Source organism: Musca domestica, unplaced genomic scaffold (genome assembly GCF_030504385.1).
Source record: "Musca domestica strain aabys unplaced genomic scaffold, Musca_domestica.polishedcontigs.V.1.1 21, whole genome shotgun sequence".
Taxonomy (NCBI): domain Eukaryota; kingdom Metazoa; phylum Arthropoda; class Insecta; order Diptera; family Muscidae; genus Musca; species Musca domestica.
In genome coordinates this window covers 9,048,212-9,066,689 of record NW_026712258.1, presented here as the reverse complement: position 1 = coordinate 9,066,689, position 18,478 = coordinate 9,048,212, and the positions used below count along the sequence as shown (strand labels likewise).

The 18,478-nt window shown below is 32.9% G+C and overlaps 1 protein-coding gene across 3 annotated transcripts; it reads right to left on the bottom strand.

Moving 5' to 3' along the window:
• Positions 1–2,327: 2,327 nt before the first annotated feature.
• LOC101893824 (ninjurin-1) lies at positions 2,328–16,954 on the bottom strand. Of its 3 annotated transcripts, XM_005188284.4 has the most exons (5): positions 16,618–16,954; positions 16,417–16,528; positions 3,534–3,710; positions 3,184–3,431; positions 2,916–3,056 (listed from the first exon to the last, which is right to left on the bottom strand). In XM_005188284.4, exons 2-4 carry the CDS (start codon positions 16,456–16,458, stop codon positions 3,228–3,230), a joined length of 423 nt encoding a protein of 140 aa, XP_005188341.1. In that variant the 5' UTR covers positions 16,459–16,528; positions 16,618–16,954; the 3' UTR covers positions 2,916–3,056; positions 3,184–3,227. The 3 variants fall into 3 exon arrangements, with proteins under 3 accessions (XP_005188340.1, XP_005188342.1, XP_005188341.1); XM_005188283.4 differs by lacking the exons at positions 2,916–3,056; positions 3,184–3,431 and adding an exon at positions 2,328–2,651; XM_005188285.4 differs by lacking the exon at positions 3,184–3,431 and having other exon boundaries at positions 2,690–3,056.
• Positions 16,955–18,478: the final 1,524 nt, after the last annotated feature.

Genomic DNA, 18,478 nt, shown 5'->3' with positions numbered 1-18,478 from the left:
GTATCATAGCCCTACCTTGATATCATTGTACCATGCGACTATGTTACCTAATGCTGTGTCGCTGCTTGTTAACCGTTGGAGTTTTGCTGAGTTCAACGGAGATTTATTCTATTATAAGGAAAAAATATTTTCGCATTGCCCTGCAGTGAGATTTTATATCAAAAAAGGGTACACTTATTGCATATCAAGAAATCGAATTTAATCACAAAACGTCATATTGAGCATGACACTAGTATTACCATGGTACAATAAGGAGGTAGAACAGCTTCGTAAGACTACAGAAATACAGCCCTGAGGCTATGTCCGCTTTCTGTCAGACTCATTCAGAATTGTTGTTGTTATCATTTTTTCCTAATTTTTAAAATGAGTTAAATAGCACAAAAAATGATTGAAATGCTTGGATTTTCTCTCAAAAATATGATCCAAACTGTTCAATCTTTCAATTTTATGGCTAAACTGTTTAATAGCTTTAATGCGCGAGCCGCAATGTACGTGTCTTCCAATCTTTGGTTTTTAAAATATTTTATTTTCTTTTTTCAAAACAATAAATACATACACAAAATTGGCAGAAGTCGGACACACTTAGAAAAAAGTGTAATCAGCTGGTAGCTTTACCTTACCTTTTTATTGTACCATGTGTATTACTATATAATCAAAAAGCTGGGACTTGCTGTTACCTGTAATAATAATACCATAAAAAGGTAAGTTACAGAAAATGCAGAGATGGATATGCTTATTTGAAATGACTTTATCTTCTTAATTTTACTATGGTTATATATAGCATAACTTTGAACAGAAATCCTTTCCTTACAATGTATTTAGGAGGAGACTTTGTTCTACCTTCTGTTATTGTGTCAAGGTCGTACCCATGGTACTATAAGGAGAATAGATTCGTAAATATTATAAATCTGATGAAATGTCAACATTTGGTCACAATTTTTGGCTATTTGTTTTTTTTTTGTTCTGTGATTTCAATCACAATATTGCCATGGTAGAAGAATACAGGTCAAAAATTTTAAAATATTTTGTCAAAAATACGTTGATTTTTATAAGTTTTCTTGTATGACGTATATTAGAGGTTGTTATGATGTGCATTTATAAACAATTTTTACAAATTTCAATAATTTTTAATTCAACATTTTCAATTCCAAAATCGTTTTCACAGTTCATTGTCCCAGCAGCTGCGTCGATCCCACTACCTGGATTGACGGGGGACCTTATACTTAAGCTATGGCACTATGACAACTTTCAAACAAGGTTGTCATCTAAAATCTATGATTGTTCTGAGGAATTGGCCGAAATTGACAAGTTTCTTCCAATAGAATATTTTCATATTCTCAGTTGTAGAACTGTCACATTCGATATTAAATCCACACTATTTGGGAAGTCCTAAAATATAATATTTTGGTTCATTTTTAAAATGCTCGAAAGATAAATTAAATTCTGAAATTTCTTTTAAAAATCTGATCCAAACCGTTAAATAATTTAAACCAATGACAAAACTAGTTACAGGAAACATCAAACCCCAGCTGACTTGACTCTATAGTAATACTATTGTCAAATCCGATATGACGTTTTGTGATTTAATCCAATTTCTTGATATACAATAGGTATACATTGTTTTGATATAAAATTTCACTGAAGGGCAAAATTACACTGTGAGCATATAGTTTGCCTTACAATAAAATAATTCGCTCTTATGCTTAACAAAACGCCAACGGCGATGAAGCGGATACTTTTTTCGCGTATATTTCTTGTTTCCTAAAATTCCAAAATGTTTATGCATATATGAAATATATACTACAGAAATACAGTCCTGAGTCCCGCTTCCTGTTAGAATTATTCAAAATTATAGGCAACAAGTTGTTTTCATCTATTTGATATTTTTTGTTCATTTCCATAATGTGTCAAATAGCGCGAAAGATGAATGAAATACCAGGTTGTTCTTTCAAAAATATGACCCTAAGTGTTCAGTCTTTCAATTCCATTGCAAATCTAGTTAATATTATTAATGAGCGCCCCGTAATTTAAGTTTCTTCCGATAATTGATTTTGAAAATACTTTGTTTTTAATAATAAATATATACACAAAATTGGCTGGGCAGACTTAGAAAAAAATTGTAATCAGCTGGTAGCTCTACCTTACCTTTTTATTGTACCATGATACATTCGATGTTAATGGGCAATACATTATAAAATATTGGGATAAAACTGTATTCTCTACTATTTTAGATTCAATCTTGTGGAATAATACTAAATTCCATTCTTGTTTCGCAGGTTTCCCCAATATAAGAATTTTGTTAAAAAAGAAAAATAAACAAAACCAACTGTTGCATATTTAAATGTCTATTTGACACTACCCTTTATCCACCATTTCTTTTGATATGTATTCTTAAATAGTTATGAAAAGAAATACGTTTATACATCTATTATTACGACAGCAATCTAATCCTTTTCGATGGCACCTATATTCTTTTGGGTGTCTGGTATGGCTGGATCGAGTCCGAAATTCATTTTTATAATGTCACAAAATAGCGAGAGAAAAATCAAACCATTTATAACGTGATTCAAGGCATCGGCTATGGCGCGTTCCGTCTTCCCTTTGTGTATTCCGACCACAGAGACCACCATCAACAAACAACCGGCTGCTATCTAGGAGGAAATACAAAATGAGTAAATACACAATGCGGTTTATACTGTAAACAACTATTGGTGACAATTATTAATTTATTTATTGTTTTTTTCTATTGCTTAAAAATAATTTTAGAAATTATCGAGTATGTTAGTGTGTATGTAAATACATATGTACTTTTGTGTGGTAATTGAAAATTAAATTTAATAAATTTTGAATTTTTAGGGTTCCTTTTGATGCTGATCCAATAGACGCAATGGCTGCGATGAGTATTCAATGCCAAAACCGGATATCACTACATTTATTACGGATATAACAAAGATAACAACCATTATTATGTCGTTCAATATAACTGCGGCGGTTTGATCCGTTTTCCGATTTATATTCAGACTTCCGATGATGACAAACAATATACCAACCAGCAGCTGCATACATATATATTCGATCCATTCCCAGATAATAGCGAACGAGTGGAAGAGAGATAGAGAGACGGTAAAAGAGAGTTAATGTGGTTGATCAATTCAAATTCAAAGGTAACGGAAATATACATACATATCCATATGTACATTGTATGTATGCAGCACTAAACAACAATTTTAATTGAGTCCACTGAGATAGTCGCCTTGGGAGGGTGGTAAGCGCGAATCGAATGCCGAAATGAACAGATTTATCATGGTCACAATAAACGCAAAGCCAGTGCGTATGTGATTGATGAAGTTCGCCGACTGATGGAACTCCGGCATATGCATGCGACAATCGCGCATTAGACTCAGGGACAAACTTAGAACACCGGACAGGATCTGAGACAATAGACATACATAATATACATATGAGGTACGTATGTATGTACATACTTACAACATACCACAACACATACACGAACAGAGCCGTGCAAATCTTACCTGCAGAATGATCGAGAGGCTAATCAGGACGAGCATCAGTTTGTAGAATTGATGTTGTTCTCCCACTTGTAAAATGTATTTCAGCTGGGAAGCGTTGGCCGTCAGCAACGCAATGTCCAGCATGCCCTGGGCAATTGTTTTCTTTGTGGCATATCTATTGGCGTCCATTGACTTCATCTGAAATAAATGAGGGGAATTATTATATATTTTTAGGAACGGTTTTATTCAAATTTTTGAAATGAGTAAACAAACGAGGCTAAGTAAAATATCTTTGCCACAAAACTATGTGTTGACTATTTTAACGGTATATTGCCTGTCGTCTTTTCAGCCTCTCATACCTTCTAGAAAGTTAGAATAAAACCAAAAAACCGTTTCCTTTTTTTCACCAGCAACTCTGTTGCTTTTATCAATACCTTGACTATTTATCATTAGATAACAAATATTAAGAACCTCCACATCTATTGGGACAAGATAGTGCGACATATTTTACACCAAAAATACATTCAGACATGACAACTTCACGGCTGTTAGATGAGATAGAAATGTTTGCAAAGATGTAAAAAAACAACCTTTAAAAGTTTGGTTCGCTTCACTATTTATTAATCATACATAGAAATTTAAAATTGCTCGTGACCGGATTCAATCCATTCGATTTGGATACCCCTGATAAATAATCCAATTGTCTACATCAATTTGAATATGATCGTTCTAATTGCCTATGCACTTTTTTATTTTTGAATATTTTATCGATAGAAAGATGAAAGCGCCTAAACGGCGTGTCATTCTTGGTATTATAGTATGATACCATTTCTGGTAAAAGAATGAAAAATAAATAGATCGCGGTACGAAATAAAGTATTTTTGTGTGACAAATCGTGATAAAATAAATCATAACAGTAAAGAAGCTGTAAGTTCGGCCGGGCCGAACTTTGAATACCCTCCACCATTTGGAACAAATTTGGTAATTTTCAAAAAAATAAAGTCCGTTAAAAATTCTGTTAAAATCTTAAAAATACCAAAATGTAGGCGTCGTATTAGGGTCTGAACGACGACGTGGACCTGCATAGGCATCTTTTCAAATGCGAAACTTGAAAAAAAAATCGGTGAATAATGTAGCTAAAATGATCAATAAAGGGGCTATACGTTATATGGTGGCTATACGAACGCGTGGACCTGCACCGACAATTTTCTGCCTTAGGCTGTAGTATCCATTACGAACATCAAATACTAAATTTGAAACAATTCCGGTGAATAATGTCGCTAAAATCATCAAAATACCAAATTACAGGAGGTACCGTTATATGGGGGCTATACGAAGACGTGGATCTGCACAGACAATCTCTTGTCATATGCTGTAGTATCCATTACGAACTTTAAATACCAAAATTGAAACAACAATCATCAACACACCGAATATCGGGAGGTACCGTTATATGGGGACTATACCAAAACGTGGACCTACATGGCCCATTTTCAATACCAAAAGTCCTGCAGACATAATATATATTTGAGTAAAATTCTATCAATCTACTTCATTTGACAACATCGCATTGTCAAAATGATTTTGATAAACATAAATTTAAATTCAAAACAAAAAAACAACGTAAATTTTGAATTTGAAAATAAGATAACATGTTTTGATTCTGGAGGGAATGTTTTTTTATTGTTCCCAAATCCAAAGAACACCGTAAATGATGATCCCAATCTTCATTTACAGACATCGCAAAATTTGCATCCCATCTCTACATCAGATTTTGTGTGTGCAGACGCACTATGATGTGAAAAGTTTGAAAAAAATAAGATGATTGATTATTTTGCATTTTGTGAGATTTATAATTATACAAAATTTTCACGCTGGATGTACCAGAAATTTGAAGTCAAGGACGCTCTTATTCCACATCTTATATGACATATGATTGTTCCAAATGTTTTTCCGGGAGCAAGGAATTATTATAACAATTTATGATTTAATTTTATTTTAAAGTAAAAGCTTGATGCAAAAAGTCTATTTGGCACTATAAGACTCCTGCACAGAGTTGCATTTTTCTTCTTAATTTTTTACCTTCTTTTTTACCTTCTTAATTCTACCATGGTGACACCTAGCAAAACCTGATTAATAAAAAAACAGCTGGCAACTTATTAGACGTATAATTGTCAGAACATTTCTAAATTTTACTCTACTAAAGGCTAATTTATACATGATTGGAGGACATATTTTCAAAAGTGTTTTGATTTGTTGATTTAACTCATGATAAAATTAAGAAGGTAAAGTCATTTCAAAAAGGTTTATCCATCTCTAAATTTTCTGTAATTTACATTGTCAGATTTCTCTGCATAGAAACCAGGTTCCCATCTCCGATTTGTGTTTATGTAATAGATTTATATATACAAAGGATTTTTTTTTTGAAATACTGTAAAAATATGATTGCAAAAACGTTTCCCTTTTTAATTCTACCATGACTTAACTGAAGAAAACTTTGGGTAAGAAAATATTTTAATATAAAAGTATTTGAATTCAAACGAGTTCCCTTTCAAACTAAAAATACCAGTAAGACCGCTTGGATACAGCTATTAAACTCTTCAAAACAAAAAAAACACATAAAGTGGATGAGGCCGTTGTATGGGGGCCATACCAAAACGGGAACCCCTATAGACAGTTTTATACTTCAAGTATAGTCATCTACCAAATCTTTTTAAATACCAAATTGGAACAATTTCGTGGGTAAATGTGACTAGGATTATCAAAATACCGAGTATGGGTGGGTATCTTTATATGGAACTAAATATTCAATGTTCTGCCGCCTGAGTTAGAACCTATTTTGAACTAAAAATACCATTTTTTAGACAAATCTGTGGAAAAATGTTGCAAAAATCATCAAAATACTGAATATCCAGAGGTAACATTATTTGGCGGCCTATACATACTATGTTCTGCCACCGGAGCTACAATCCAAATCCGTTGAAAAAGGTGGCAAAAATCTTCAAAATACCTAACATCGGGAGTTACCTTTATACGGGAGCTATACAAAAACGTGAACCGATCTATCTCATTTTCAATGCCAACCATCCTAGACACAATACAAATTGTTCTGCCAACTTTTGAAGCTTTACGTCATCAGTGTGAAGACTATCAAATGGAATTATTTCGTTTCTTTCTGCATGTCACAAACAAATGTTTAAAGAAAATCGGATCGGTGGGATTCATAATCAAAATTTTTAATCTATATATATATAAATGTAAGTTGTGTTAGTTACTACGCTTATAACTTAAGAACCGCTGGACAGATTTTAACGATTCAAACAAATTCGGAATTGTCTCTTTTCCGAAAAGGATAATATCCAAAAAAAATCATTTTGACTTTTCAAATGTACAATAGTAATGTTTTATTTTGCATGATTTTGTTTCCATTTTGACTTACTTTTTTCTAATGTACATTTGTAGTGTTTTTTTATATTATATTTTTGAATTCGAATATTTATACCAATTTATTTAATTGACATGATTTCTTGAGAACTGAAATTGATGGCGGGTTACATGGAAGTGTAGTAGCGAATTATGTGGTGGCGAAACGGAATAGATGATATCGAAATAATTTAACGCGGTCACACCAAAGTTAAAAGATAATTACTTTTTCTAAATCGCTGAAAAATCATGAAAAAGAGATCTCAATGCAAAAATCAAAAAAACATTTTCAATGGAATCGAATTTTAAAGTAATAGTACATTCTATTGACAAACTTTGTAAGGAAGGATCTTAAAATATTTGCTGTAAAAAATCAGCGAAAAAGTTGAAGACTTTTTCAATTTGTTATTCTTTTTTTTGTCAATTTTTTTTGTGAACAAAATAAAGAATAATTTTTCACTAAAAAAATTGAATAAGTGCGAAATAGGATGTTAACTGACATCTACCTTTCAACTCCAGGGCCTACATCGTGGGTTAGCTGGAAGATGCGAACACGTTTAAACAAACAAAAATGACCGAAAAAGCTTAATGGGGCTCATTTCAAAGCGTGACAATGATCCGTCCAATGAGAGCTCTAAATGCAAAATTCTTTGGGAGAATAATAAGTAATATACCAATATTGAAATAAAAGGTGCAAAATAGTAGAGCGAATGGGACTTTTAGTAAGAAAAGGTTTTATATCCTTCCAGAAATTCTTCCCAAACATTCAAAATACCTAAAATCACTTTTGCAGGTCTTTATATCGACCATAACTCACGGATAAGGGAACAACCCGATTTCATATTTATATAACCATCTATGATTTAAGTTATTTTTGGGGTCTTGGCCGGCCACTTTTTTCATTTTTTGGCCCTTATTTGACATTTTTGTTTCTAAGGGGGTAGATAACCTCTTCGCATAAAATTTGAAATTTTCAGAGTAGGGCCCATATTGGTATTGACCACATTCATCAATTGATTTGGCTAAAAAAATTTATTCATGCCACCCTGGGGTAGGGAACCATCATACAGATAATTGCCACATAGGAATTTATTTAAGTAAAGTCCCCACATTGGAGTATCCCCAAGTCCACTTTCACATCTAATGTGTGGTCAGAAAAGAAAATTTTGTATTCTATTGAATTTTTAACCCCCAAGAGAATATTGGTTGGGAACGTAGATTTGGGATGTGCATCCATATGAAATAAATTGTGGAAACATGAACAAATTACAAATATAAGAAAGTAGCACGGGACCGAATATTTGTTTAATCATCATTGAATTATCCTATGATGAAAATATGAAATTTAAGGGGTCTCCAACTTACAATTTAAATGGCAAATAAAATTAATTCCCATCTTATCATTCTGCCCTCAATTATGAGGTGGATAAAACTATGTTTACTTATTTAAATCACGCGAAATGCTATGACATGCTATATTGTTCTGCTATATTTTTGATTTGGCCTCTATTTGTCATCTTGGATTATAAGGGGTAGAAGAAAGTTTTCAATGTAGGTCGATGTTTCGGAGTAGTGCCCATATAAAGAAGGTACCTCCTAATTTAACCACATTTCAAAGAATTTGGCTAATAATGCGTATTAGGGGGGTGAAAATCTTACACTAAAATTTCAACATATCTACAAATTTTAGAATTTTTATCCATGTTATAATACCCTCTTAAGTCCACCTTTTGGCGGACAAACAGACTGACATGGTTAGGGGGACTTATGAGGACTCTAATGCACAATCTAAGTTGCTAATGGGTTTAAAAAAGTAATTAACTTTGGCTATTCTTAAATCATTCAGCCCTCAATTATGTAGTATACAAAATACAGCAAATTCCAAATTACTGCTCATTTGACTGGAAGATTTTGCTACGATTTTTACCATATTCAAAATTAATTTGATCCCTTATATGGCGATAAGATTGATATATACTTTTTAATAGATTTGTATAGCACATCCACACAGTTGAAGCCCACGGTTTAAATATTGAAGCCCACTGGTTAAAAATGGGTACAGGTATTTTAAAACACTTTAAATCGACATGTACGTGAACACTTATATCAGTCATATCTGTGAATAATTATGCTTGGGAATATATGCATAATAGACAAAAACTACGGGCCGGCAGCGCGGACCGGGCCAGCTAGTTAAAATATAAAGGTAAGTGCAGGTTTTAGAATCGTATTTTAAAGCTTCCAGCCACATTTTTCAATTAAAGCAGTACATTCAATTTAAGCTTTATCATGGCAAATACGGTCAAATTATGTCCAATGTTTTGTGGAGTATCCCATTTGTTTAAAACCTGCTGGTAATGTAGGAAGTAGTTAGTTGACATTACCTTCTAGTAGTTTTACTCCTTCAGACGCCACACCATAAGCTACCAACATTTTGAAAACCCCTGAATGCAGCATAAAGCGAAGAGAATGTGCCCGTCAATCCACAATTCGAACATAACAATATTTTTATACCCTACACCACAAGGTGGACAGTGTATTATGTCTTTGTGCATTTGTTTGTAACAGGCAAAAGGAAACCTGATAGACCCATAGTTCCTTTGTATGATCTGCATAGAATCACATTCTGAGTCGTTTTATGCATGCATTTTTGTAAACAAAGTACAGGTCGCATTTATTGCAATTGGAAATAATCTGTCAAAATTTAGATATAGCTCCCATATATATCTTTGTCCGATTCGCCTTTTATTATAGTATGGAATTTTGCACATACGACCAGATTAGACCTGAAAATAAGTATGCCAAATTTGATCGAAATAGGTTCAGATGTAGCATTAGCTCCCATATATACTGTTCATCCGATTTGTTATTTTTGTCCTCCGCAGCCGTAATATGCGCTCTGTAACAACAATATTTGGGGACATATATCAAATATAGCTCAGAAATACCTTCACCTTCAGATTTGGATACAGCTCCCATATATATCTTAATCCGATTTTTCTTTTATTGTGCATCAAACGTGTAATAATAGCTCAAATGGAATGGAATTTCGTACTTACAACCAAATTGAGTCAAGAAACAAGTTTGCCAAATTTGAAAATCGGTTCAGATATAGCTATGGCTCTCATATATAATTTTCATCCGATTTGTCATATGTCTTCTCCGCAGCCGTAATATGTACTCCGTAACAACGACATTCGGGGGAATATATCAAATACAGCTCAGAAATACCTTTGCCAAAATGTATCGAGATCGATTCAGATTATTATATAGCTCCCATATATATCTTTATCAGATTTCAAGTTAACTGTGCACCAAATGGGTAATACAATCCCGAATTGAAAAGGCACAAATGCCTCGGAAAATTTAGTAGAAATCGATTCAGAGGAGGATATTCCCCTCATAATATATTAGTTCTTTTGGACTTTAAATTATAACTATAACCCTAGTTGGCATTATTTAATTTTCTCAAATTCCCCATAAAAACTTTTATTTGTTATGTGAAGCTCTACTAAATATGCAAAGTGGTGTAGGGTATCATAAAGTCGGCGCCACCCGACTTTGAGACTTTCGTTACTGAGTTTTATTAAATTAGGGTCATTCTCAGTAAAGGAAAAAAATAAATAAATTCCTTTTACTAATCCCCTCACAATTTCTTAAAAATATTTTTAAGATATGTTCGATACTTCTTAGCATGGTACAATAATTACAAGGTAGGAAAGATTGAATATATTTGAAAACACAATCCGGAGGATAGCGTTTGTGTAAGCCGAGATCATTGATTTCATAAAAGACATCACGTCTTTCATTTACGAGTGGTTGTAAGCCACTAAACATTCACTCTCCCCAAAAACTGTAAATTTGAATTGAGATTTCAACTGAATTTTAAAATTATTTTGTTTATTATTCAACACAAAAACTGTGTATGTATACAAGAGAAATATTGTATTCGATTGATTCTGTGAATCATGCTCCGTAGCTACACATAAATAATTTTATTAATTTTTTGAAAAATATTTTTTTTTCAATTTTTTATCTTTTGAAAAATTAATTAAGTTATTTAAATATAACTACGAAGCATGATTCATAGACTCACCCGAATAAATGTTTCTTTTGATAGCCTTGTAATGTACTGACACACTTTTTATTTGTAATCGTAATAAAAAGTTTCAGATTTGCAATTCCGAAACAGAGCATATATTGGATATTTTGTGTAGTATATAAACAATACTCATCATACCTTTTTCTCTCATATGATCAGAATATCTACGTACATAAGTGGTTTCTAACCTGTAACAAGGCATATGTGCTGAACCACCGAAAACAAATACCCCAATGCGTGTAGCATTAACAACACGAATTCTTTTTTTAAGTGCCTCAAGACCAAATCTTCGTAAAATTTTAAGATATAGTGTCTATTCTAATTCGAGAATAGCATTATTATATAGAAGAATATACAGTTTGTCAAAAATTCTTTGCAAAATGCAAAAAAGTCGTAATTTTGATATTTAAATTGAAAATGTATAAACAAAAACGAACTTTATTACACTTTTTCTTTTATTTTATATTAAAGGTGACAGTTACTATTGACATTAATAAAAAAACATGTAAATTTCTATATAAAGCAAACCAAAAAATAACAAAACAAAAGCAAATATTCTCTTGTCAATTAAATCTTTGCAAAATGTAAACATAGGTGGAAAAGGAAAACAAAACTAAATAACGGTACATCATTTTCGAAAAAAATTGGTCTGCTTCTTTAATTTGCTCTCCACTAATATTTTAATACGATTTATTATTTGGACAAGTGCACATTTAAACAGAAACTGCGATTTCAACCAATTAATTAATATAATTAACCGTGCAGAAAAAGAAAATCGTCCGCACCTTAACAATTCTAAGGGAAGACCACCAAAACTCAACAGACGCGATCAGTCCAAAATTTAAAAAAAAAAATAGAATAAAATCCGCAAACAATTCTGAGGCAGTTGGCATTGGACATAAAAAATGAGTGTCATAAGGAAGTGAGCCACGAGACTGTTAGAAAAGTCTTAAAAATCCACAAGTACTCCTCTCATGTAGCCATGCTGTTAACACTGAGAAGCGGCTTACATTTTCTATTAATAATGTTACAAATGCTGAGGAGTACTGGAACGACGTAATTTTTTGCGATGAGACAAAAATCATGTTATATCATCTGGACAGACCCAGTAAAGTATGGAGAAAGCCAACTCTGCACTTCAATAAAAAAATATAATACCAACAGTTAAGTTTGGCAAGCTCTCTGTAATGGTGTGGGGTTGTATTTCTTCAAAGGGCGTTGGGGTGCTGCGTATTTTTAACGAAACTATGACGAAAGAATATTATTTGGACATTCTGAAAAATGAATTATCCAGGAGTGCCAAAAGTTTCGGGTATGTTGATCCTCCACAAATCCACAAATCGTTACTTTGCAGGACCTGGTTGCTTTATAATTGCAGCAAAGTTATTGACGCTCCTCCCCAAAGTCCAGACTTAAATCCCATAGAAAATTTGTGGGCATTATTGAAGAAAAAGGTTGCAAAAACGCGGTCCTACCAATAAAAACGCTTGAGTCAAAGCAATACAAGAAGAATGGCAGAAAATTCCTGAATATTACGATATAAATGGACTAATACAGTCAATGCCGCGTCGGCTAAAGGCAGTCATGGATGCTAATGGACACCATACCAAATATTAACCTTCATAGTAAAAAAAATTTTAAGTTTCTGTTGTAATTCTACTATGAGTTTTAGTTTTGCAAAGAATTTATTGACAAGGAAATATTTGCTTTTATTTTGTTTTTGCATTTTATTTTTTTATTTAATGTAGAAACGTATAATTTTTTTCATTAACATCAATATTTACTATTAAATCTAATATATAGTAAAAGAAAAAAATGTAAAAAAATAGTTTTCTTAATAAATTTTTACTTTATATATGAAAAAAAAATAATTTTTTTAATTTTGCAAAGAATTATTTGACAAACTGTATATATAATTTTTCTGTTGGTTACAGTTTTTAATAAGCCTCTGTTAGCTGTATCCATGGTACAATGAATTCAAGGTAGGGCAGAACTACCATATGATTTAAATTTTTTTATTTTTCTGGCTTAATATGTCAACTTCATTTGCTTATGTGTGTGTCTTCTTTTCAATAATAAAAAATTGTTCAGAAAATATTCAAATTCGGGTGTTTTCAAAATGCTTATTGCAACGAATGCATCGACAAAATCTACAGTTTTTGTCGCGAAATAAACCATAAGAGATATATAGAACATGATATTGAAAAGAAATCTTGACCATTCATTCAGTTTTCGCGGTTTTAAATTATTTATTCAAAATCAATGCAACAAGTTGTTTGCTTTTTTATTGTTTTGATAGTAATTCTGACATTACAAGCCAAACAGGTAGACCTCTATACTTGCAATTTTTTCAAAGTTGACCTACCTTCTCTTCATTGTACCATGGCTGTATCGAAATACGTTCATAACATAACCTTGAGTTTTCCAATTTCAAATGAAGAAACAATAGGAAATAATTACAATATTAGAAATTTCCATGGGAATTATACACATGTTCTCACTACCCTAGCCCATTTCAAGTAGCCGTGTTAATTTCCATTTATCGCCATACCTTTTTTAAAACTTTTCCTTTTGTATTAAGACAGTCCAAGTGATAATAAGACAATCGACCATGTCTGAAAAAAGACTTCAGATTCAACTCGTGCTGTAATTAGTTAATTATTTTTTTTAACACACACATACACATGTGTGTGTACGAACACAAATGTCCATTGCAAAAATAAGATACATACGTACATACTAATATGTATGCTTGGATACAGACATACGAATACACAGAATGGCAATAACTCATTTTTTATTAAGTTATCAGATGAATAATATCTTAATTTTTTGTGTGTTGGACTGGGGGAACTAAAGGCCTTTTGAAGGGGCTCCATTTTGAAATACACAATAAAATTGTTCTTTTTTTGTTTATAATGCAATGAATTAATCATAAATAATAAATAAAAAATAATAATTAAATTTTGAATATTTCAGACAATTGATAGAAATGGGATAAAAACTTTCATAAATTAAAAAAAAAAACTCAAGGAGCAAATCTATAATTTGGCATTTTACGGCATTCAAATCAGCATTGCCATAGACATTTGGTTTATTAGGCTAGGTGAGCAGATTGTTATTTTTTGGGGTAATCCCCCAACTAACTTCCCTCGGTTCCTGTAAAACAACAATTTTGCAGAAAAGACTAAAAAAGAAAATCAGCAGAAAAATTACAACAGTGAGGCGAGTGTGCCGCGACACGAGTGGGCCTATATCTCGTTTGCGGCGGAGCTCTAATATTAATAGAAATATAGAAATGTTCAAATCGGGGATTCATTACCCAATTTATAGAAGTTTTGAAAAATTCACAGTTTTAACCCGTTCCGAAAAAAATCGGACTTCCACGAGGGACAATCTTCGGAACAATGAGTTTTCTGACAATGGCATGGACAACACACCGATTAGAAAGAATTGCAACCTTCTTAGAAAGATTAAAAAGAATTTCTCCTCTCTTAATTGTAGCCTGCCCTAGAAAGATTAAAAAGAATTATCCCCTCCCCTGAAGCGTGGGGAATTTTCAGTCTTTTAGTGGAAAATATTTCCTTCCCGAAAGTAATTCAGCTTGTACCAAAGTTGAGTCGAGAATTCAAAAGATTGGATCGCTGTCGACCACGCCAAAGACCTTAGCTTCAAACAGCTGTGAGACGACTGCATCTTTATAGGTGGGGTCCACCTCAAAATCCCGTGGTGTTCGTATATCTCTTGTTAGGCAGAAGGCCTATTCTGTAATTTTTTACAAGTTTGTGCAACCTGCCAGAACCTACTAGTTTTGCAACTTTTTCCCATGGTAGAATCAAGGAGGTAAAGTCATGCAATCATATGTTCACAAACTTTTCAAAAATTATTCATTTGACAGCATCTTATTGTCAAAATTTGTATTTATAAATCCATTGTACATACACAAATTAGAGATGGGAACCTGTTTTTATTTAGTGAAATGTAACAAGATAAACTAGAGAAAATGCAGAGATGGGTATTCTCATTTGAAATTACTTTACGATGTCTGTCCGTCTGCCTGTTGAAATCAAGATACAGCTCACATTATTTGACGTAGAGCTTTAAAATTTGACACCGTTGCTTTGTGTCTAGGATGGTTGGTATTGAAAATGAAATACATCGGTCCACGTTTAAGGATAGCGGTACCTCCCGATATTAGGTATTTTGACGATTTTAATCACATATTTCCACCAATTTGTCTAAAATTGGTATTTGTAGTTCGTTACGGGTTCTAGCTCCGGTGGCAGAACATTGAACATCTATGTCCACGTTTTCCTATACCGCACATATAATGGTTCTATCGGATATTTTGACGATTTAAGCCATATTTTCCAATAGATTTGTGTGACATTTGGTATTTGTACTTCATAAAGGGTTCTAAAACCGTTAACAAAACGTTGTCCTAGTCATCCTAGTCACATTTACCCGCGAAACTATGTAAAATTTGGTAGTTAAGACTCACAATAGATTACAATCGTTGTAGTATAAAATTGTCTTTATAGACTCTCTGTTTATTATGATCACCCATATAACGGCTCCAACCATTCTCTTTCTTACTGGAGTTGTAGTTTAAAGTGGAATACGTTTAAATCCAGATAATTTGCATAAAAATGTTTTCTTTACCTTTTTTCTTATTGAACAGTTTGTATCATACTTTTGAGCGGAAACCCAGGCTTTCCATTTATATTTCTCCTTTTTTTGCCCACTTCAAAAAAAGGATCAAATTAAAAGTACGTTTAAATCCACTCGATGTCAAATGCTAATTCCATAGCGTATACATCAAATAATGTCCAATGGATTTATGAATACGATTTACGTGGCGTATATGCATCAATGCTTGGGAACATTGTTATGTCAAAAATTTTAAAATGTATTTTCAAAAAATAAGTAGATTTTTCTACGATGCCAATAGCAGGTTGTTGTGATATGCAATTAAAAAAAAAAAAACAAAATTTCAATAATTTTTCATTAAAAATTTTCAATTCCAAAATTAGTTAGCTCATTGCCCCAACTGTTGTGTCGATGCGACTACCTCCTCAGGCCCTTTAAATGAAAAGCCCGGTTGTGTCCGACAATAAGTTCGTTTTATTTTTAAGTATAGTTTTTCACTTCAGCCGAAATAAAAAGTAGATCATAAATTTGAGCAATTTTGCAATTGTTATTAACCACAACCACATACATTTGTATAAATGTATGTTTGTACGTTTGGTTTGTAACTCTATTGTGAAATTATGTTTCACTTCACTCTAACAGATTTATTTTTTTTTTCAAATTCGTTTGATTTTTTTGCTCATATAATGAGTGTACATTTTGAATTCAGTTACAATTTGTTTAACTTACTTCAGAGTCATTGTTTAGAGCGTTTGCTATAGCCTGGGCCATCTTCTCGCTGACTATTGTACTTTAAATACTCAGATGTTTTTTTTTTCGCTTTTTCATTCAAATCGTCAATCTTAAAAAAACAAATAATAGTTGAAAATAGTTTATTTTCAGTATTTGTTCAATGTATTCCAGTTGTACGGATTAGGAATCAATGCTTACATCAGTTTTGAAATTCTATTTTCGACACAATTGTGTTGTATCCGACTGTTCGTTCAATGGGAAGTTTTAAATCGGAATTATACGTCCGGTATCAACAATATGCATTAAATTCAGCTAAATATTTAAAAGAAATTGTCTTCTTTGTTTGTTTTTTTTTAATGTACTTTCAACTACACAGGTATGTGCATACAAACACATGTACATATGGTTTTATTTATGTATCAATTGTTATTGTCCGTTGCTATAACAACTTGAGTATTTTTTTGTTAACGTTTTGGCGCGCCGCTTATGTTCGTGCAACACAACTGAACGCTTTAACAACTCGACATTAACTGAAAAATATCAAAAGAGCAGAGAGAATACCCTGTGTCCCGAGTACGAGCAATGTTTGAGCCATTCATTCATATTGGCTTTGTGTCGTGTCGTTTTTCAATTCTAGAAGATATCATTTCCAGCAATTCAGATACGAAGATGAGTTTTGAATTTTTTTTCAGTATCTTGGCACATCATTCATTCAACTGAGGTTGGACAATTTGGGATGAGTAAGAGTGTGATTAATTGAGGAATGCACATTAACATATTCACATCAGTTCTTTATTAAAACGTTTGTATACCCTACACCACCACCATTGTGTTGCAGGGTATTGTGTCCTTGTGCATGTCCGTTAAATTGTCTGGAGGTACATACAATTTTGTAAACAAAGTATAAGTCGCGTATATATTATTGTCTAGGTGGGCCCCGTGGCGGTCCCTATTCAAATAGACTATGATTTAGATGTTGTTATCAAAACTAAGTCCGTTTCAGATCCAGAAAGAATCTAATATCATTACGATTTTTTATTATAAAGCAAAAAAAGTCAGTAGAGACGGACTCGAATTCAACCAAATTTAACAGATGTAGAGGACAAAGGCTGCATAGGGCCTCTCGTTTATTCTATTGGAGAAATCAAGGCTAGAATAGTTTTACTATATCTTAAAAACACAAAAACTCCAGCCACTAACAACCAAATTGCATCTGTTGAAGCAACGACCGCGGACCAGACAAAGAACATAATTTTAAATTTAGGCGAGGACGACGTACTAATGACGTACAGGGACGTTATCTGTGACAGTATTCACAAGCAAAGGGAACAGTTGTCCGCCCTTCTGCAGAAAACCAAGACATTGAGACTCTGTTAGAAGTGTTCTTTCTAGTATTGAGAACAACTCACTTCTATTTGATGAGGAACTTGGAATCACTATCATCCTCTGTAAAACAATTCTGTAAATGCGATAAATGAAAAAATTGAGACAGTCGAACATTTACTTTGCCACTATTCCACTCCCACACAGGGTCGTGGGAGAACAATTAACCCACGATCTGTATTCATTCTCTAAAACCGAGTCTGAAATTATTCGACACTTGACTCGATAATTTTTTCAGACGTGAACTATCTTTTAAATTCTAATGATTATTTTTCTCTTTTCTCCATGATAGGATGAACCCAAGTGGAACGGTTACCCTAAGACAACCGCGCATCATTTAACTTAGCCTAACCTAACCCCCTCTAGATCCAAAAAAAGCTAATGTTAAGTTGGAGTTATCTATAAATCCCACAACTTCATGTAAAGCGGTGTCCACTATTCGACCTTTACATAAGCGTTGTGCGATGTACTTGTTTTAAACGAATTTCCACATTTCTAAGGTCTTCGTTAAAAACAAAGAAAAGCTAATCTGTCTATAGTCATTGAGTTATGTGTGACTAGGTTTTCCAGCTTTGGGAGTATAGATCAAAGTTACCTCTTACCACAGACTGAATTCGAAGCACTTATCGGGGCCGATACCCCCGTCACTTCTGGGATAACATCACTTGCTGTCGAC